The 20,824-nt window shown below is 52.9% G+C and overlaps 5 protein-coding genes and 1 non-coding gene across 6 annotated transcripts; 3 read left to right on the top strand and 3 right to left on the bottom strand.

Moving 5' to 3' along the window:
• Positions 1–60: 60 nt before the first annotated feature.
• On the top strand, positions 61–7,644 carry CLUP02_12363 (uncharacterized protein; the record flags this gene model as incomplete). The annotated part of the gene is made up of 20 exons (XM_049291327.1): positions 61–156; positions 201–335; positions 378–490; positions 614–1,465; positions 1,574–1,604; positions 1,668–1,723; positions 1,840–1,914; positions 1,938–2,063; positions 2,188–2,600; positions 2,713–3,411; positions 3,459–3,535; positions 3,623–3,750; positions 3,843–3,913; positions 3,997–4,028; positions 4,095–4,262; positions 4,316–4,369; positions 4,429–4,570; positions 4,629–4,672; positions 4,819–5,506; positions 5,558–7,644. The coding sequence occupies 20 exons, from the start codon at positions 61–63 to the stop codon at positions 7,642–7,644; spliced, it is 6,087 nt and encodes a 2,028-aa protein (XP_049148472.1).
• Positions 7,645–7,794: 150 nt separating this feature from the next.
• On the bottom strand, positions 7,795–11,964 carry CLUP02_12362 (uncharacterized protein; the record flags this gene model as incomplete). Its single annotated transcript, XM_049291326.1, has 19 exons — positions 7,795–7,903; positions 7,962–8,032; positions 8,101–8,200; positions 8,307–8,443; positions 8,624–8,749; positions 8,845–8,945; positions 9,011–9,141; positions 9,227–9,339; positions 9,471–9,674; positions 9,829–9,919; positions 9,994–10,071; positions 10,134–10,305; positions 10,436–10,481; positions 10,545–10,587; positions 10,641–10,818; positions 10,987–11,072; positions 11,153–11,323; positions 11,526–11,721; positions 11,802–11,964. 19 exons carry the CDS (start codon positions 11,962–11,964, stop codon positions 7,795–7,797), a joined length of 2,316 nt encoding a protein of 771 aa, XP_049148471.1.
• CLUP02_tRNA231 lies at positions 8,713–8,812 on the top strand. Its single transcript has one exon. It is a non-coding gene; the product is annotated as a tRNA-Gly (tRNA).
• A 930-nt stretch (positions 11,965–12,894) lies between the features above and the next one.
• Positions 12,895–13,449, top strand: CLUP02_12361 (uncharacterized protein; the record flags this gene model as incomplete). The annotated part of the gene is made up of 2 exons (XM_049291325.1): positions 12,895–12,969; positions 13,075–13,449. 2 exons carry the CDS (start codon positions 12,895–12,897, stop codon positions 13,447–13,449), a joined length of 450 nt encoding a protein of 149 aa, XP_049148470.1.
• A 211-nt stretch (positions 13,450–13,660) lies between these two features.
• Positions 13,661–16,135, bottom strand: CLUP02_12360 (uncharacterized protein; the record flags this gene model as incomplete). The annotated part of the gene is made up of 14 exons (XM_049291324.1): positions 13,661–13,825; positions 13,882–13,939; positions 14,029–14,164; positions 14,222–14,253; positions 14,308–14,403; positions 14,429–14,539; positions 14,763–14,817; positions 14,886–15,010; positions 15,036–15,163; positions 15,261–15,267; positions 15,351–15,536; positions 15,637–15,925; positions 16,005–16,058; positions 16,114–16,135. The coding sequence occupies 14 exons, from the start codon at positions 16,133–16,135 to the stop codon at positions 13,661–13,663; spliced, it is 1,464 nt and encodes a 487-aa protein (XP_049148469.1).
• A 96-nt stretch (positions 16,136–16,231) lies between these two features.
• Positions 16,232–20,152, bottom strand: CLUP02_12359 (uncharacterized protein; the record flags this gene model as incomplete). Its single annotated transcript, XM_049291323.1, has 20 exons — positions 16,232–16,574; positions 16,707–16,832; positions 16,900–16,976; positions 17,066–17,117; positions 17,191–17,242; positions 17,301–17,358; positions 17,411–17,476; positions 17,532–17,595; positions 17,649–17,712; positions 17,829–17,960; positions 18,025–18,127; positions 18,192–18,516; positions 18,572–18,641; positions 18,694–18,744; positions 18,800–18,834; positions 18,908–18,992; positions 19,089–19,319; positions 19,407–19,571; positions 19,625–19,711; positions 19,879–20,152. 20 exons carry the CDS (start codon positions 20,150–20,152, stop codon positions 16,232–16,234), a joined length of 2,460 nt encoding a protein of 819 aa, XP_049148468.1.
• Positions 20,153–20,824: the final 672 nt, after the last annotated feature.

The raw sequence follows: 20,824 nt of genomic DNA, 5'->3' as shown, positions 1-20,824 counted from the left end.
ATGACCCGAACCCCCCTGGATTCGACCATCCTCCCGAACCCCTTCACTATTAGGTGAATAATGAACTTCGATTCCAAATCTGTGGCTTCGAGCTCAACGGGGTCGGGCTCCAGCCGAATGTACCAAAAGAAGGATCGTGGCCCTATCGCCGCCATAGTAAGTTCAGCCCTAATCCTCGTACCTATCCTTACCATCTCTAGACTGGCCTTGTGGTCTTCGTGTCTATCACCCCGAGGGCTTTGGACAAGTGCCCAGTGGTAGATGATGGAAAGGCGAAGGGCCGTCACCTTGATCCGCGAGAACATGAATCCGCTTTCTTTCTCCTCCCTCTAGGCGTGACACGATTTTGGCCTGGATTTAGTCTGACATCTCTGTAGGCATGTTCGACTTGTCGTACTAGGAAGCAGAAATGCGACGAACGCAAGCCAACCTGTGGCTTCTGCGAAAAGAAGGGGCTTGACTGCTTCTACGGAGACCCAGTACCAACGAAGTAAGTCAGCGGCCCTGGCGCGACTCCTGGGAGCGAGATCAACCTTTGCTGCCCTTCTTTGCCCGTCTCTCTTAAGCTGTAGTGAGCCGACGATCACGTCCTAGAGCAACGCTGTCAGCTCAGTCTGGACATGCTAACTGGCCATAGAAAAGACAAAAGCTTGGTTGAACTACTCGAAATCGTGAAAAACATCAACGACAATACCAGTCAAATACCGCAACTGTTCGCCCAGCTCCAGAACATGCAGATCAGCGTCCCGTCTTCTTCACAGTCTGAAGATAGTGGCGATGACGCTTCATCGACAAGTACTTTGAAGGCCCAAGGCCGGCCTACCCCGAAACCCTCGCAGCAGGTTCCATACCGATATGCGTCTGCAGTCACCAAGATGATGGCGTGGCCTGCAGTGAGACAGAAGCTAGAAGACGTCCAGCCCAAAATACCGAACCTCCAATCCGCCTTCCGGGAACCCGACTTTCCGTCCGAGTTGTTCCATCAGCAAGGCCAAGACCGGCGCCTTCCTCGAGGCGGGTTAGAAACGGCGAGCTATCATGAACGTATATCGCTGGGCTTTCCAATGGAAGGGCCACTACCACAACTGACGGTGATGAGCTACGCAACGCTTGTAGACCGCGTCAACACGTATTTCGATACCTTTAATCGGATCCATCCTGTTCTAGATCGTCAATATTTCATGGAGAAGATACTACAGGACGTCATCGGGAGCGAGTTCGAGGAAAATGCGGCATCTACGTTGGTGTGTCTAGTGTTGGCCCTTGCCGAGGTGGCTCTCGTCGGAGGATCGGGCGGTGCCTTTGCGGGCTTCGAGGACCACCCTGTCGGTGAACCTGTCAGGACGACAAACGACTTGGAATTCCGGCCGCCGGGCATTCTGTTCTTCAACGAAGCACGGCGGCGCTTGGGATTCTCAATGACAGAGTGTGCTTTGGAGAATGTCCAGATGTATATCTTGGCGGGGTAAGTTTCCCGGAGCCGGGTCCGGCCGCCCGGGCCGCACCTCGGAGTGCGGACCTCCTGTACGGTGCGAAACTTTGACTAACCCGGGATTGGCTTGACCAACGACAGGCTGTACTATGAGTGCTGTTCTCGGCATGTGGTGAGTGAACACCTGAGGGGAAGACTGTCCGGACGGATTTGGCTAAACCAAAATCTCGCGTAGGAGTTCTGGAGAATGAACATATCGGCGTCCCTGGCTTGCCGTGCCTTGATTACTAGGTAAGTAGAAGCAGCAACGTTGGTGGTGGCCTGTCTGTCTGCAGCTGGGGCTGTCTGAGACTTTAAATGGCTGTGGTGAGGTGCTGATCCGGAAATGGGCTGACGGACCTTTGTAGTAACTCTGCCGAACTTCGCTCAGTGCGCGGCGATCAGATCCGCCGCGCCTTTTGGTATTGCTCCATCATGGAAACGTACGTGCATCGCAGATTTACAGTCCATCCCGAGAACCCCAACCCACGCCTCCTCCCCTGGCCCCATCGAGCCCCCAATCCCAGCCCCTGTTCTACCCATGGATCGTTGGCCAAGGCAGCCTCAGCTTGCGGATGAGCAAGGGACTCCTGTTGCATCTCCTTTGTTGCTATTTTGCACTTCGTATTCCGTTACTCCGTATACCTTCACCTGTGGCAAGGGTTGCTCTTCCCGCCACAAGAATCCGTCATCTAACAACCGGTGCTTTGCTGCAGCGGTCTTCACCTGGAACTTGACCTCCCTTTAACCGGCCTCGAGAAGCTAGAGGCGAGCATGCAACTACCAACATTTTCGGCTTATGCTCATACCGAAGATGCGAGTTTGAGTCAAAGTATTCACAACGACAGGAGATCCAATTGTGGTGAGATATTCCTACATCAGATTTCATTGCGAAACCTGGGGGTCAAGATCCACAAAAGCCTGAGAAGAAGTGAGTTGGATTGCCTTTCCCCGTCGTCCCCCTCCTGGTTTTGGACCCTCTCTCCATTTCCGTCCATATTTCCATTTCCACTTTCTTACCAGCCTGGTCGACGTACGTCGATAACGCCTTGTTCGGAGTCTCCATATGCGCTTGGCTTCGTATTCTTGGTCTTTTGCTACCTGCGTCTGCCTCGGATGCGCGCCTCGCGTATGGGCCCCCTGGATGGGCGCAAGTGCAGCGAGCCGGCTTCTCCCCATATGTCTCATCAGAAGAAATCTCCAATATTTTGACCCCCACTGACACGATGCATATGCACCAGTTCTTGGAGGATCCACTTCGAGATCAAACTGGAATTCGCCTGATCTAGCCGACTCTCTCGAAGATCTAGTTGGTGATTTGGCTTCGCAGCTCGACCAATGGCACACTTCTTTGCCCAGCGTCTTGCATTGGGACAGGACGCAACATTTGGACGCATTCCAAGCATCCTTTCCTGTCCTCGATCCGCAGGTTCCTGACCAGCACTTTTACGCACCGCCGACCTTGTACACCGCCGACGCCATGGAAGGGTTGCAGTCTGCTCCCATGCTGGGGTATCTACATGATTCACTCTACACTAATTCGAACGATGTGCTCGAAGCTATACTACGGTCCCGATTCTACCATCTCGAATACTTACTATTCCGACCTTTTGTGTACAAAGCTCTGCATACACGAGCAGAAAATTTGACTGAGACAGACTTGTCCGCAACCAAGAGATTTTTAGAGGCTTGCCTCCTCTGGCCCATTATCCTTCCGCCTGCCGCTCAGCACAAACGCATGATTCCTTGCCTCTACTTTTGGTCCCAGAACATCCTCGGCATACTCATCTTCTTGCACCTATCTGCAACGCATCCCACTCTCTTCCAGATTCGACAGAGCCGTTGCGACTCAACTTTCGACGAGGCAGCGAACATGACGATTACGCAGGGTATCAACTGGCTTCGGGGCCTCAAGGATGAGGACAGCTCTACACGGTGGTGTTGGACCATTGTTCAGGGCTTATATCCTGACAGACCCATCATGCAGCAGTAGAATCGGGTCGCTATGGGCCAATGGACGAGAAAGATGAGACTTTAGATAATGTCACCAACGAAGCGGCCCCAGTAATCGAAGGCTGCACTTAGATGACTTAGGAAACGGAAAGTCCACGGTGCACAAAAGCGAACTGTGGATGGTGCAAACAGGCATAGAGATCTAGCATGGGGAGACGCAAGGTTGCATTCTTCATCGGGCACATGGCGTTCTGGTTCCTGGGGCACACGACTCGCATCATCGGTATCATTTTCATCACTAAACGTATGAACGACGACTTGGTTGAGTGATTAGGCCAAGCAATAAGTCTCTGAAGCGCATGGACGGTTATAAAAGCAAAGAGGTGTTGATGACGTTGATGGCCCTATGGCATTATAGGATTAGCATGTGGCTTGGAGCAGGCGAGAGCTATCAGTCCAGCGTGACATTTCCACGCTGGACGCCGGGGAGTCTTCTTTTCTTCGCAGTATATCTGCGGCTTGATTAATTTAAAGATATCTCTTCTCTGAACTTACTATCTATCCGTCCATAGCATTTTCTCAAGGGTGGCGGATGGCCAAATCTGTAAGCTTATCGAATTCTCTTCTTTCGACCTACCCTTCATGCCCGATGGACGACGGATGAGACTAGTTGGAGAGCGCATTCAGGAGGTTTTCCTCAACAACCCTCTTAAACTTTATATTCACATTGAAGAGCGTTGTTATGTTCAGTAGGGTAGAGACATTAGGAGGAATATGGAGCCCCTGGGATGGAGTGAGCGCCGACCTGCCCAAGAATTGGCGGCAGCAACGTGATGACGTAGGTTCACGATATGCGCCTTCCGTAGTCCAAACCGAACCTAGCCTGCTTAGCAGCTTCCCGGGATCAAGCTGACAAGCGCAACAGTCCTGCAAGGCATTCCTATGGTAGGAGAGTGCCTCCATAGCTGCACAAGAAAGTTCGGTGATTCGTTGTCCTCGCACAGCTCTTGCGTAGATGTTTGGTCGGGGCTGCATCTCTCCTCGTCACAGCACTACCCGCCAAAGAGGGCGCCGACAACATCCCTTTCTTAGGACTTAACGGCTTGAGATTAACAGCCCAACCATCAGTTCCAATACGAATAGCTTGTATGTATCATTCAGGTGAGGGTCTTCTGCATCTTTCATTCGCTGATATGGAACGCAGCATCATTAGGAGGCCAGATCACACAGCCTGCCATCGGCGCCGACGTCATAGCATTCCTCCTACATCATAAGCAATGGCGAGATCAAATCCTTTCGTCGTATACAAACGCGACGCCAGGCAACTTGCATACTGGATGATCCACGCATCCAACTTTATCTTCAAGACACGGAAAAGGGACAACGGCGCCTAGGAGTCGCCTATCGAGTTCAACACAACCGGACAGATCCATGTCAACGATTTCCAATCGGTCGCAAAGTTTGTGAGCAAGCACATGCAGGCGATACCGCCTGCTACATTCCGACTATTCAGGTCCGTCATCAACGCGAGAACGGAGCATCTAGCCTTCTTGCGACGCATCGTAAGCGAGGAAGACCCTCAGTACGGCAAAGACATCAAGATTCACGACACGTTTGTCCGACTCGTTACCGAAGCTTTCGTTGCCCTCGGCGGAAATTCCTGGATAGAGACCGAGCAGTCAAGAGGCGTGCAAGGTCGATCGAATACCAGCAGTTTGACTCCAGAAAAACTTGCCGACTTCATCAATTTCTCGGCATTGGACTTAAAAAGCCTGAGCCTTGAGAGCTCAGGAGAGAATTCAAGTGACAGCGTTCCTGTTCCTCTTCGTGGATCCCAAAGGCGAGCCCAAGCGAAATCGGGTAGAGGGGGCAAGGGCAAGAAAAAGGCGAAGAAGGCTCCCGGTGCCCTATTAAACCAGGTACCTATTGAGCAATACAGCATCGTCGAAGCCGATGGCACTGGAGAAGCCGAGTCCTTTATGGCTGCTTGCGCAATTGCCAAGGAGTGCGTCGTCCTCAGAAACTATCTCCAGAATGTCTGGCGCGAGGCAGCGTACTGTGGCTTGCATGGTGCTATTGCCGGTACACTATCTAAAGTCGCTATTGAAATGGTCTAGGATACCGAATTGGAAGTCTTCAGCGAGGCCCCAGAGTTACAATCATACGAGACGCTTGTGGCGGCCATCATCCGTGGAAACCTCGAGACTGCACAAGGCTCATTCATCAAAGCTTTGGCAAAAGTTAGTCCGGGTGATCAGCATGGAGGAACCAAAACGACCTCTATCGATTTGAAAGAGTACATTCAGCTTGGCACCTACCGGGATTTTGTTGATTTCCTCGAAGACTATCAACAGTCAGAGGATGGGAAGCCTACTACGAAGATGCTTATCAAGATCAAAGACTGGGATCCCACGCTAGACTTACAACATACCACGAAAAGGGAAAGATTGAAGTGGCGGAGATCATACACAATCAACTGGCTTTATGATCTCGTCAACTCCTATACAGCCCCTAAGCGCAGTGATGGAGAATGGGTGCGGCTTGAAAACTTACCCAACTGTCCGTTGGCGGGCTCTGAACCGCTTCTTGGTCTTCAGGATTTCGCGTGTTTTGTCATCTCGTTATTAATGAAGAAGCCAGGAACGGATGTTCATCAAGACATCATGCCTCATCGCGTCTTTCAGCTACAATGCATTGTCGATGCTTTCACCGTATCATGTGGCTGGACCAACACCACTCGGCGGGGGCATGTCATTGGACCACGATCTCCGGATACGCTTGGCCCGATGAAAGACATTGATGGGTTTCTGGGACGCAGACCCATAGGAAACGGTAATCAGGAGAGCAGCGGCAAAGGCAAAGGCAAAAGCGGTACCAAACTGTACATCGGTGACATTGAGCTATCTATAGGCGGCAGCACAAAGGATGACAGCAACATTCAAAACGACGACAAGAACTTGGGGTTCAGCAATGGACTTCTTCGGTCTGCCAACTTGATGGCTCACTTTTACGGGGCGGAACTCCGTAACGCCCATAGGCAGCCAATGATGGATTTCGTGAGCGTCTTTTGCAGAGAGTTTGACTTCCTGGGCCAGTCAGTGCCAATGACTGGCGACATACTCCCAACATCCCGTTTTGATCACACCGGACTCAATGGTATGTGGAGGTACTCTCCGTACCTCTGTGGTGTGGGAGTGATGGAGGGCCTGGAAAGGGTCTACCGCACAAGCATGCTCATCTGGGACAGCCTCGAGGAACCGACGGCAATGATACATCTCCACAACATGCTTGTACAGCAGGGGCACATAAAGCAGCCTTTGGCTCACTATCAAGTACTACAAGACATGTTTCGAGATAGCTTCTTTCCCGATGGCCAAGTTCCACGGTCCAACTTTGCTGAAGCCTTCCTTGGCATTGGAGAGCTCTTATGGGGAGATGGCAGAGTGAAACAAAAGCCGGCCCTCCCAAAATCAGCTGGATACCATCGCTCAATCGACGTCAGCAGAAACTTGGCCTTCAACACCAAGTCTCATTTGTTGATTTACCGAGAAGCGAATTGGCATGTTGAATGGATACCGGACAAGGAGCTCAATCCACGGACTCGTTTGGCCTTGCTCCGCGCTTCGAGGCTGGTTGCCAATACTCCGCTGAACAGCATGACCAAAGATGAGAAGAGTCTGGTTGACCGCGTCAAGAAAGCTTTAGGTGTAGACGATCAAGAGCTACTGTCCCGAGGGAATGCCCTGTTGAAGAAGCTCGGTGAGACACGGCCCCACCAGTCCAACACCGGCCGGAACGGTAGGCCGATTGAAGTCGTGTCCGGGGATCGCGTCAGGCCTAGTCGAGTGCAAATACTCGATCTGATCAAGGGAGACTTATACAACGATATTTGTGGGAACCGCTCTTACTCCACATTCAACTACATACTGTTGTATGTCAACATGATCGAAACCTTTGAGAAGATTGAATACGAACTTGCGAGAGCACAAGATTCCGACTGCCAGAGCATCCTGGAGTTGGGGACGCGACTTCATATGGTTGATGCACTGATGCGGAAAGAGCGAGAAAGGGCGAGCCTCAAGATTGTGGCAAAGGTCTTGGAGAGCCAGAGGGAGTTGCCATGTCGCTATCCCCGGAACGAGAAGCCTGTGGAAACATGGTATCAAGAAGAGGATAGCTTGGATTATGATGGAACCGAGATATTGTGCTCAGTCATGTGAAGATGAAAGCTCACCTTTGAGTTGAGGTTCCGTGGGAGAGATGGCTGGCTGTATGGTCAACTGTTTTGGAGGATTGAGTAGACTTATCACCAAGTTGCAGCGATTGCGTTAGTATGGTCATTGTACACAGTTATATTGGCAGTCAGGCTTTCAATAGACTTCTAGCGATGAATAGCGGTCTAGAAAGCGACCTACGATGACTCGAGAGGACTCTGCTGAAGGTATCGTGAAGGCTGGAGGCAACCCGTCCCCATCACTCCTTGCACGTGAGCGTCGCTTATTCACAACATGGAAGATGAGACAGCCATATTGCGAACGCCTGGATATGATTGCTTGAAGTGCATCGATTCAGAATGACGAGCTTCGTGGCTCTTGGGAACATTTTGAACTTGTGACATCCATCCCTCTCCCGCTTTGCTCGAGATATGGCTCCGCCCACCCCGATTGATACCGGACGTATGCGCCTGGAAGTTGGTACATGCTTATAACCACTCTTTCATCTTCAGAGACGAGAGAGTGAGGGTATGACGGCGACGTGGAACCGGGAGCTCGATGGCTTCAATGTCCGTTCTTGACGCGAGGTAAGGTACAGTATCGAGGACCATGTCCGGGGTTTCCAACTCCCGAGAGACATTGAGGAGACCATCGTCACCGAGACTCACGGACCGAGGAGTTCAACTTCAGAGACAGGACATTGCCGGCTCAGGCGCGGTCTTGAGCGTAGATGAGCCGCCGGCATCGTGTAAGCGGAGTTATCTTGGACGAAACCCAGACTGCTTACCGTATCATACTCGCGGTACTACACAGCGGACGACGATGTGTCGACTCCAACATCGTGATGATGGAAACCACATACTTCCCGGTTGCTTTTCACACATAACATCCAACGCGGGTTCACCAGCATACACCTATCTTCACTCACCCTTCCTCTTACCTCATCTCACGATCCCACCGAACCCCATCAACCCCACCAACGAACCTCAGAAATGCCCAGAGCGGGGTCCACCCGTTCCCGCCGCTTTCCCTTGATGCCGAGATTGCTGCCTCGGTATCCACCGTGAACCAACAGCACTTGTAGTGTAGTGGTTATCATCCTCGCCTTCCACTTTCCACATTTCGGGATATTCAGAATCAGCGAGGGACCCGGATTCGAATTCCGGCAGGTGCAATCGTTTTGCATTTTTTTTCTCCGTCTTCAACCTCAGCTCCTCTCTTGCGAGTCTTCTGTAACGCCCGCATTTCGGTGCTCATTTCCCTCTGCCAATCGCTCAAATCTCCTGCATTTCTAGTCTCTCGCTCGTCTCATGAAGTTCGTATCCACGATGCATGAAAGTCGACGTTGGCGTTGCATATACTTTCTTCACACATTCGTCGTCAGACGACGGCGGGCCTCGAAAACAGGTCTCGATAGGTCTCGTGACCAGTAGTGTCCCGCGGTGGCGAGGGTAGCGAGTGTCGAAGTGCGTCTCGATGGAGTCCAACCTGAACTCAATGTCTCTCGATCATGAGACATTTTTTGACCAAACTCTGTGAAAAGAATTGCCAAAAACAACAGGGATGATGAAGGGTAGGGCGGACGAACAGTGAGGATATCCAAGTGTACTTGCACCAGATGTCGATGTTTGTCCCACTTTCTCTTCGAGCGATGGCTTTTCTCTCCCACATATGCATATACACACGCCTCTCTCTCTCTCTCTCGCATCACATCAAGTGAGGTCAAGAGACCACTTTTTTTTTTTCCTTCTCGTTCGTTGAGCACGCGAACAACGCACCCACGCGCGCGCGTGCCCTGAGCGACTACAGCCGAGGGAACTAAGGTAACTTACTGCGTGTGCCGAAAAAAAAGAAGAAGATCCTGTAGCGCCAATTCTGCCCAGACTGCGGGCGAAGCCAAAAAAGTCGAAGACAGGAGCGGCGCTAAAGCGGGACGTGGGACTCGTTGGAACTTGTCCTGTTTTCTCCCTCGCTTGGGGTTTAGTCTCGGTCCAAAGCGCAACATTGCAGTGCCTCGGATGTTTCTCTCTGTCTCGCTTTCGTTCAGCCTCGTCTCCTCTTCTTTTCTTTTTTTTTTGCCGTTTCTTCTCCCTCCGGATCGATTCTCCTCCGGTTGAATTTCTCCCCCGGGGGTGGGTTGGAAGGGCGGGAAGGGCGAGTTTAGGCATCCATATCTCTCTCCAAGCCCACGATGTCGATGAGGGGGGGCGCGTCGTCGTCGTCGTTCACCAAGAAAGCGGACTGGAACGTCAAGCGGGCGGACCCGTGCACACCGTGGCGTCTAGATTCACCAACGACATTTGATGTCTCCTTCGCGCTGGCGCCAAATAAGGGAAGAGAAGAAAAAAATTGAACAATGAGGCGTCGTTCCGTTCCCTCGGTTGAGGAGGAAGAGCCTTGTTAGCCGCCCGCTGCCAGCCGGTGCCTTCGACGCTACGAAGTAGATCAGTCAGTCAAATCGATAAAAGGGAAGGATGGTCGAAAAAAAAAAAAACTTGCTCGTCGTATTCTCTCGTGTGGCTTTCGGGTAGAAGTGCAACATCAACAAGTTCTTGCATCTTTCTGCCCGCAAAACCCTGCCCAGCCTGCAAGCCACAGAGAGCCAGCGCAGTACTTGAACCAGGGCGGGATTCAAGCTAAGAAAGGGACCAAAGTCACCAAAGTCACCTCAAAGGCTCATCGTCCCAACCCCCTCTCCCGAGGCCCATGTAAGTGGCATGGGAGGTAAACTTCTTACCTCAGTACTGTAAATACTAAGCTAATTAGCCCGCTAAGCCCCCAACGACAAACGGCATACAACGCTCGCATGCCGCGGACTGCCAGACAGCAGGACTAGTCTGGCGCTAGGTCCATCGGTGACGTGAGCCGCGAGCCGGGCGCCACTATTGAAAGTATATATGTCGTACGGGATGATTAGAGATTGGAGCAACAATGGAGTCGAAGAGAGCCCTGCGGCAGTGGTAGAGTAGGGACGGGTGCGGTCCGGCGCTTAGAGCCGTCACTTCGTCTGTGACTGCCCTTCCCGCCTCGTATCTCTATATTTGACCTTTGTTTGCCGGAGGAGGGGGCCAGTCGCAGTAGCATGAAGGGGGTGTACAGTTTGACAGTGTACTACCACCAAGTTGCTGCCAAACGTACATGGTTCCTTGTCATCGGGTATCCTGCCAGAGGGGGCATCGTCTGGTAGCCGGCAGTGTCATTGGGTTGCGGCTCTTGATAGACGTCTGACGATCTCCCTACACCTCTCTACTCTAGCTTTGGTGAGTTAGGCTATCATTGCTGCCCATTCGTCGATCAGGCTTGCATCTGCCCCTGATAGATGATCCAACCAAATGCTGTGGAGAGAACTTCGGTGCCTCGGGTTTGCAATCCACTGGCTGTCACTGGTCCGAGCCGGCCCAATTACAAATCGGCCCGGTGTAGACATTCCGGACCTCAACATGGCATATGGTGGGAGGAAATTGGCCGGTCAGGGTTGCAACATCTAGTAGGGAAGCTTCGTACGATTTCCCACTTCCATCTGCCGAGCGCTGCAGTCCTGCTCCGGGATGTCAGAACCAAACAAATTCGCTTCTTGGGTGATGTCCCGCTCTTTCTCTCGCTGTCTTGTGCTGCGCCGTCAAGCTTTCTCGGCCGGGGCTTGGCCCGGCTCGGCGTGCAGTTTCCGTTACCGATAACGACGTCTCTCCAAAATGTCGAAATCGGAAAGCATCACGTGCGATGTGACACAAAGTTTGTTCAGCTTCCCCAATAAAAACAAAAAAAAGAAATGTAGATCTTCAAGTAGTGCAAGCGTCGTCCGTCAAACAGAGGTCTTGAGTGGTAGCAAAGTCAGGCATTCGTTGTGATTTCAGTGTGACGCAGACTGACAGCCCAGAGACACTCACAAGCGCCTACAGTCAATAGAACTGGGAAGAGCACGGACTGGACGCAGCACCGAGATCAGACGGCGCCCGTATTCGTGCCAGGCTCGCTCCTCCATAACAGGCGCAAAGAACTCCCCTCCAGGCTTCTGTCGTTGGAGTCGCCCGCGCCTGGAAGCGAGGTAAAGGCACAAGCGGTCCGGGCCATCGAGCGGGCGATCTATGCAGCTGCATAATGCAAGACTACGTGGGTGGTGCCAGCAGTCTAAGCCTCCGAGCGTGAGTCGGAGATGAAAGCACGCCCGTGCTCGTGTCTCCAATGTCGGTTTTCTACGCCAATTCTCCCGAATCCTTGGATATGGAGGTCAGGCGGCTGGTGCGGGGAAAGACGGCCGTCCGGCAAGGTGATCAAAAGTGGTGGCCGAGCGGCCCAGGGATCTCTAGAGGCTTGATTCCGCCTCATCTTGCCGGAGCAAGACGCACGTACGGATAGGATAACCTTTTGATCGTCGTCCAGAGAATTAGGAGACGGGAAGGAAGAATGTTTGCTGGTCTGCGCGGAGTTGACAAAGAGCTCCTCCGTCCCGACCAAATAACCCAGACAGGTGAGCGCCACGCGTCCACATCCTCTAAAAAGTTTGGATGATGTTTCAGTCTCCCTCGCGGTCAGACACGGCGGTAACCCAAACAACGGGTGCAAGGCGGGGGAATGAAGAGAAGCAAATCGTGGGAGCAAACCGATACGGCGCTGCCGGTAAACCCGGGCCCCCGGACGGCCATGTCTCTTCCCCTCCCGGACCGTTCAATCCTCAAGATGAGTGGAGCAGGGCACCGTGACCGTCCACAAAGTCTCCGGGTCATCCGGGTGGGCTAGGCCATTGAGTGTCTAGGCGACCCTGACTTAGCATGCTTGCTAAGTCACTAACAAGTTGGAGGCTTGCCAAATGAGTTCCCCAATAAGCTTCAGTGCTCCGAAGTTTAAACTTAATTGAGCTCATAAGAACCTAGCAACAGCCAATGAGACAAGTCATTTGCGACAGTGGTGCAACGTTATGATTGGTGTGATTTCCCGAAAGCGTCCATGGCCAATGGGCCGGTTGATGGAAGGGGGAAACAAAATAAAGATGGTGGCGCTCATACCGAGTGTGATAGTATGAATCGGGGAAGTGGCATGCCACCACGGTCGCAGTGCCATGTATCCGTAGCGCAACAAGCTTTCAGCTTTTCCCCTCTCGGGGTCCTCTTTGTTCCTTTGCCTCACTCTTTACTCTTCTGCTCTCCTCGCTACAACTTCATCCGTGCTGTCGCAAACATCGTCTCTTCGTCGATGCTTCCTCATTGACGCGCTCAGACTACGCACGACACGTCTTCTCGTCTTCGAAACACAGTCGCCATGAGATCTTCCGCTGTAGTCGTCGCGCTTGTCGGCTTTGCCGCCGCGCAGCAGAACGCGCTACCCACGTGCGCTGTACGTTCCCCCTGGTCCTACGGATTTCTCTCGTTTGCTAGAGTGCCAAAGATGCTCCTAGTCGCCTGTGATTCGTGTGCTAACGGCCGGATTGCGAATGAATAGCAAGGCTGCGTGAATCAATACACTACTGGCAGTGGCATTGCTGGCTGCAGTCAGATCGACGTCAAATGCATCTGCTCCAACTCTGGCTTCCTCGACGGCATCGCATGCTGTCTCGCCGGTGCCTGTCCTCAAGCCGACCAGGACACCGCCGTCAAGTACGCAAAAGACATCTGCACCGGAGCAGGCGTCACCGTCCCCGATCAAGTCGTCTGTAAGAGCGCCAACTCGACATCATCAGCCACTGCCTCGCAAACGACCGCCTCTGCGACCGGAGCTGCGGCGTCCGCCTCTGCTACCAGCACACCGAATGCTGCGTCTACAATGGGTCCGGTTGCGTTTCTTGGAGGTCTCATTGCCGCCCTGGTCGCATTGTAAACATGGATTGGAGCCGGGTTGGCGGTTGTAGGATAGTGGTTGGGAAGTCCGTACGAAACGGTGGACGGGCTCGGCTGCGCATGCTGCTCTCTCTCTCTGGTAGCTTCTGGAACGGACTCGAATGATACGGTGTTGTAATTTTCGCGTCAGCTGAATAGTTGTAAACATTTTATTTCAACTTCACAAATATCAACCTCGCGTTGAACATGTGTCAGGGTGAGATGACGGCGAGAAACATGCGTCGCCATCGCAGTAGAGCAGAAGTCACGGGACGATGACGTTGGGATGACAGACCGTCATTCGTTATATCAGATGCTGGTTGTCTGACATCTGAGTGGCTCAATCGAGCCGAAACATCTTCCGGCCGCGCATGTGGCTAAAGGGAGCTCATTAGCATCAAGTGTTGAGAGTCGAGACCCCTAGACCCTGTACTGGACGACAAATATCTGCCGAACGGCCAGCGAGGATGACGTGAGGAACGTCTGTGAGCCTCAAACCGTCCGTTCACCGAGCTTGTTCTGTGCACTCGTTCTCAAGCTGCATGATTTGCTCCAAGATTATTTTGGGTTCTCGATGAACCTTCTTCCAGGGATCTCGAATGTGTCCAAAACACCCTCGGGCCCCTCAAGTAAAATAGTCATAGAGGGGAAGCAAGCGGTGAGCGTGTTTTGGTATGATCGCCTCCAACCCAACTTGACTACGGAGTACAAGGTTGCTTCAAGACGACATCAGGTGACTAGGCTCAAGGGTTGAACACATTATGATTCGCTACCAACTTCGCGATTGAGCAGATGCACAGAGTTACTGCCGGTGGTGACTCAGGACTAGGCTTACAATTAAGTTGCTGCCGGCCGTCACAGATGAGCGGACAAGTCCCCATTTGAAGTTGTCTCCGAATGTTGAAAGTTCTGCCAGAAACGCGGCAACAGAGAAAGCTTGAGAAAATAGCCGCGTCTTTCAGCATGATGCTCTCAGTGACCGGGAGACCCCGTCGACGGAGATGAGGCAGTCTTCTTTGCCGTCTCCGCCGTTCATGAGATGGGATGTTGCGATGGAACGGTAGCAGCCATTACGGTGAAAGTAGATCGGGCTGTCTCCAGTTTTTCCGCGCCGTGTACAAATATATCAATACGAAGGTCGTTGGGAGGGGAAACGTGCTTCTTCCGTGACCATGTCCGGACGTCGTCCCGACTGAGCGATACCTTATCTAGACCAAGATATACTATCTTATCTTATCCAGTGCGAGTTGCAGATCCATGGCAGAGAGGCTCTTGGTACAGGGTCGTCGGGAGACAAGTCCAATCAGTGCTGACAGCAACAAGACGAGGCCGAGATTGTTTTCCGGCATGGGGGCCGGGTGGGGATATTCTTCGGTCCGTCGTTGCCACAAACACTGTCGTGCATACGTCTCCGCTACGTGAAGGGTGCCTTCGGACCCCGGGCCTTGACAATGGTAACCTCGCGGTGATGGGATTTCGAATTTTCCAGGATGTTGTCGGCCGCCGACGATAAATGGCAGGCATGAGCAGAGGCTACACCGTCAAAGACTCGGCCCGCGGAGCTTGCATCCCCACAGAGGCACCGACAAAGCAAGGAAGCCTTCCACCCAGCCGAAGAGCAGGCGATGCTCGACAGACATGAGCCGCGGTGACACGCAACCACTGCCGTCTGCAATCTGTGGGTCTAGTTCATCGACCTTGTGAGCCGGTTGGAGCTACGCGCGTTGGTGTGAAAATGTCAAAAATCGCCAGATATCTCAATCTGGTATAGGGAGATGCCATGGGGGGGCGTGAGGCCGGAAGTCAAAGTACGTGCGGTCTGGTGTGAGATTGGTAGCATGCCCAAGGTGAATGGTACTACCTGGACTTTGGTGTCGTGCCGTGGTACGTTATCAATTTCACAACAGTGCGTCGATAACCCACTTCTGCCTCTCATCTGCAACTTTGTTACCGACATCGACTCGAGCCTTCGTATTCCGGATATCCAGGCTATGCCTATGTATGTAGAGACTCTGCGGAATGGAGACGCACCCCTCCTCTCTCGCTTCTCCTCCATAAGGCGAGCATGGCTTCGAGGTCGAGCGGTCTCTGCAAGACTCTCCACTTGCTGTCAGGCTTTTTTTGGGTTAACCCCGGCGCAAGCATCCCTCATAATACCCCTTCTAGTCGATAGTTGCGAGCATGGGACAAGGAGACTTTGCCCGTCGGGTACCTGTCAGAAAGGACTTGGAACCACCATGATTCGCCCAAATTCCGATTGATGCGATCATCCAGCTTTGGCAGCCGCCGTGCAGGGAGCTGACAAGGGCAAGGGACAGGGAGATCAGATGAGGAATTTGGGGTTGTGGTGTGGGGAGTAGGCCGGATGGCGCTTTGATCATTTCGAAGTCTGGTGTGAAACCTGAGGGTGGGTATGTCGACGAACGCTTTGACGGTGACTCCTGGCTCTCCGGCAGGGGAGAGCAGCAGCTCAAGAGCTGCAACGAAACATGAGTGTGAAGAAGGTCAATGGTTGCCAAGGAAGCCAGAGTGCAACGAGCGACGCCCGCACTCAACGGGGAAGATCGAGGCGATGGCGAGGTGCAAGTATTACTGGTTTTCTTTCAGGTGCTGGATATCATGGTGTGCGTTCTTGGAAAGAAGATGGAGGGGCTTGCGTAGTTACTGTTTGCAGGGCGCTCCCCCATTGGTGGGTGCAAGATCGTCGAACGTATTCCGTCGTCCCCGAGGACCCATCTATGTATCTTGGGTTGGTGGCTCTTCTCGAGTGGGAATTGTGGCTGTTAACCGGAAGCAAGCTCGATGAAGAACATGTCCATTGACTGGGAAAACAACGGCTTCGCCGCTTCGCCGTACGTTCCGATTGCTAGTGTACTGTCAAGCTCCTGACCCGTCAGCCTTCCCTGCTTCACGTTACGTTGGGCAACAGACAAGGATCCATGGCCTCGAAAGACTGACCTTCGGGTAGCCCTGAATTTCGGTAGGACGCCTTGTATAAAACGCTGTTGCACATCAGGCACGGGATCTGCTGGCCTGCCCCAAGGTCGAGCTCGGAGCTGGGCAGGACGGGCGTTCAGTGTTTCTGCGAGAAACCAGTCGGAAGGTCGGAACTTTTCTGCTTCCCTGCTGCGTCATTGTTTGTCTTGGACGCCTTCGATGCTTCTCTATTAGCTATCCGTACGGATACTCTCCATCTCTCCTGTGTATCCGTACCGGTCCAAACCACGCCCCCTGTCCAGCCGAGTGTAAATCGATCACATAATGCGTAGAAAGCGGTTGCCGGTTTGGCCCGCTTCGCAATTGCTAGTGGGATAACAATGTATTGTTCCACCAAAGTCGGCATATTCCAAGACCATCGCTGTCATGGGGTGAGACATGCTCGAGCTCGTGGGCTAGTAGCCACAGCGTCCTAGGAGGTACGGATGCTCTGTACATTACGAGGCGTGGCTACCTGAGGAGAAGAAAAGATGCAGGGTCATCATCTGTCAAATCCCATACGCCCCTCCCTTGGACGATGATTCTGCACGCCTGGATCTGGAACCAGACTTTTTAAGATTTTGGCAGGCCAGCCCGAAGCTCGGCAATCCGTATGCGGCTGGCGTCCGTCTCTCTGGTACGACGTGACCTGTTGCAATTGTCCCCACGCAAGCCAGCAACCGTCCCATGAAGCTGGTGTTGTCTGTGTGCGGTCGGATAGGCACTAAAAAAATGGACGAGGGCCTTGCATTTGCGTGGATGCCACAATAGCAAGCAATGCCCCGGGTCAATCATTGAGTTGATGGCGCGTCCTGCCGCTTTGTGCCCCTCTTGGGAATGTCTAGTGATTTCCGTTCTTCTACCCGTACGGAGTACACCTGCTCATCTCCGATCTGTCCCAGATGAGATCGGCTTGCATCATGAACAGCATACCCTGGCAGAAGTTGTTCACTGACGTTGACCGCATCAAATCGAAGGGAACATACATTGTCCTCCCAGACACCATCCAGAATAGGGAGGTTAAGTCGAGATGTCAAAAGAACTTCGGAGCTCTACCAGTGCGGTCCATGAGGTTATTGGATGCGGATTCGAATTTCAACCCTCGACAAAGGTTCTCTCGTTTTGTGTCGTCATAGCGTTACCGGCGTCAGGGGCGTTGAGGACGATCGGACTTGTTCAGTTGGTACGGTGCACGCCAACTCTTCCGTAGGCGACCGGAGTGACATTTCCAAAAGAACGCCTGAGGGGCAGGCTTCCGTGGAGTGGGGGTCTAGCAAGCCACTGATCACTGATCCGATCATCCACGAGCACAGTCCCAATGTCTCAGACATGTTGTATTTTGTATCCCTAAGGATTGTCAGGTATGCTCATCTGTCAAGCTCTCAAGCGATATCAGAGTCAGACAGTCAGCCCAGGTGGGTGGCTGAAGGATGTTGAGTCCTTTCGACCTTGACGCCTTGTCGTGGCGCCCAGTAGTAGGAACCGCGGCTCCGCCCTCCGGCTTCCGTTGACAACGCACTCCACTTTCCGCGAGACCTTTAATGTGCATCTGCGTTCTATTCATACGGAGTAGAGGACTAACGTCGGCATGTTGGCTGACCTGCCAGATTATTTGTCTGAGGTCCAGTGCCCATGTATTCGTGTCCCGAGCCGCATGGTGTGCATGTTGACGAGGTGGACCTCACAGGGCAAGCCGGGGTCAGCTTCCGAGTACCGTTCCATCAGACACCGCTGTAAATAGACGTTTGGTGATGCGATTGTCAACACAGAAGTGGCCTTAACAGACAGAGATATAGTGCAGGCAAGGGCGTCAAATGAGTTGATGTGGGCCACTGGAATACTGGGTGCGCCAGAAACCATGGCATGGGTCGATCTTGGTTCAGTGGTTGCAAAGTGTCGATAGCACAATCCAATAATTGGCATGTTATTGCATTGAGGATTGCGGCCGAGGGCCAGATATTGGCATGAGCTTTCGAGCATCTCTGTCGCAGACGGACGGTCCCTGCGGGGTGTCACATCGTAGACACGGCGATTGAGACGACAAAGACTGCCCGCTTTCGACTCTACTGATCGTTTTGCCAGCTCGTACTTTCTGTTCAGGACGCTCCAAAGGGGATAGCCGGTGTCACGATCTTGCTTTCGTCCACATTTGGCATCGGACTCCCATTACGGTCTCCATGGCATTTGGTATCGGGCTGTTGACCTGGCACATGAAGCCTGCATGGTGTTGCACTCAACCATGTCCGGACCTGGCTCCGGTGTGCTGTACCAAGGGAACGTCCGATGGACAGGTAGGGTGTCTTGATGCTAGTAGCACCAGCTATAACGCCGTGGCAATGACTATCCTTTCACAGCGGCTCCAATATTATCGGTACCAGTGCGAGAATGGCTGCGTTGGGTGTTTGACCTTCTTGGCCAACATCGTCTGGGGACTAATAAACATTATGGAATGCCGACAGGTACGTCGTCCCAGGGAATTCTACCTTGCGACTTGGTCGTAGAAGACCGCTGGATTTCTCAAAGGGCCCGCGCCAAAGGTGCATGTTGGGCTGGTGTTACCAGAGAGGCCTTGTTAGAGCAGAGCTACTGATGAGATCGAGCCGCCCATGCTCTGGCTGGTTTCCGTCTTCAAGGTATCTCAGCTATGGCACAGCTAATGCAAACAGCCCAGGCGAGCAGGGCCAGGTCGTAACAGAGCAAAGCAGAAGTGTGAAAGATTGAGCGACGTTATGGGGCCCGAGGTCCAATCTCCTGCAATGGATGCAGTGTAACCGTGTATGCCCGGGATCGCACTGGGCGAATGGTGGTCAGTAGCAGTCTGAGCCTCCGGAAAAGCCACCTCTGGGAGAAAGCGACATCGATTGGAGGCAGCAAGTAGCCACCTATCTGTCAATACTATCTGGTGGTACGGGTGGCGTGTCCGTGACAGGGAAGATTGAATGCCACCCTCTTAGTACCAAAAGGAAAGCAGATGTGTGTGACGATGGAATGCGAGGTGCCGTAACAGGTTGACTTGGTTCGTAGACAAGAACCAGAACAAGGCCAATGACAAAAAGTGTGAGTGGGTGCTGGCAGGTGGGCTGGTGGTGCTTTGACCGCGAAACGACGAAAAGAGCCGACGTGGATTCGGGCCTGCTGCGACTGACTCTATCCGTGAAGGTGACGGGACGGAAGAGGGTAAACAACGAGTAAGCCAGCACCAAAGGCGTCAGTCAGAAGAGGGCCGGCGACGGGGGACGGGAGACGGGGTCCGGGGGCGTCGGTATACCGTCTTGGTGTGGGCGTCTCTCAATCGAGATGTTGATGTGTGGAGAGGCCGGGCGTTGCGCGGAACATGTTGGGCATAAAGAAGGGAAGTGAGTCTGTATGCCAGGGGCACGGCTACAGTCTTTTCCCCTAAATTATTCATACATCGGTGAAGCAAAGCGTGAATTGGCTGGTATTTCTTTCTTACGGCAACCGGAGCCTGATACGATTCGAGCGCTTTCAGCCCAGTGAGATGCTAGTTCTCGCTCGGCGTGATAATAAGGCGGAGGAGGAGAAGGAAAGCGATCTAAGGACAAGACAAACTCTGATGAGGGGGTTCTGAAAACCAGGGGGGAAGAAGAAAGAGGTGGTGTGTATGAGCGTATTTGCTGTGGCCTCTTGTGCTTCGGATTGAGGTTGAGTAGAGTATCGAGTGTTGAGTCGAGCGTCAGGTCGTGTCGGCACATGGATTCATCATTCATGGGGAGCAACACTGCAACAGGCACGGGGCCAATCTAAAGGGAAGGTGCCCTGCATGGGTCTGCTCCTTCTGAATGGACCATTACCTTGACCAGGGCCCTGTATCACGAAGTACGTACTCCGTACCTAGCTTACACCTTACACCTTGGCCTTGACCTTGGCTTGACTGGGTGATTGGGTACAAACCACGAGGGCCAAGTACCAGAGAAAGAGCAGTGGGCGCTGTCTTACCTCATCTGTGTGCCATCTATGTGTGCAATGCTTTCCGCGTGGTCCTTTACCGAGGGCAGTCGCGCCTTCTCATGCGCCTGCACCTCGGACTGGGTTCAGATCGCAGGCTGGGGGACACAACGCGGCAACTGCCCATGGCTGAGAGATTCCTTGGTGCGAATTCATGCCTTGGTTGAGCATCAAGCCCAAACGGAGCCAACAGCAATGATGGCCATTGCAGCATTGTAACATCGAAAAAAGAAGGTAAGGGCGGGGCAATATGTTTCCGTTTCTTTGCTTTTCAACTTCATGTTTTCTCCCCATGCACCTCATTGACTCGACGTATTAACCCCTCAAGAGCTCTTCATCCCCGGGGGGCAGCAGCCAAGAAATGCACCCATGTCTGGAGGGTTGCATGAGGGAGAAACGTCGGGACTCAAGCAAAGAGCTCGTAGCACTGCACT

This window comes from Colletotrichum lupini, chromosome 6, assembly GCF_023278565.1.
Source record: "Colletotrichum lupini chromosome 6, complete sequence".
NCBI classification, from domain to species: domain Eukaryota; kingdom Fungi; phylum Ascomycota; class Sordariomycetes; order Glomerellales; family Glomerellaceae; genus Colletotrichum; species Colletotrichum lupini.
Note: the sequence above shows the minus strand (reverse complement) of the source record. Positions and strands in the feature narration are given on the sequence as shown.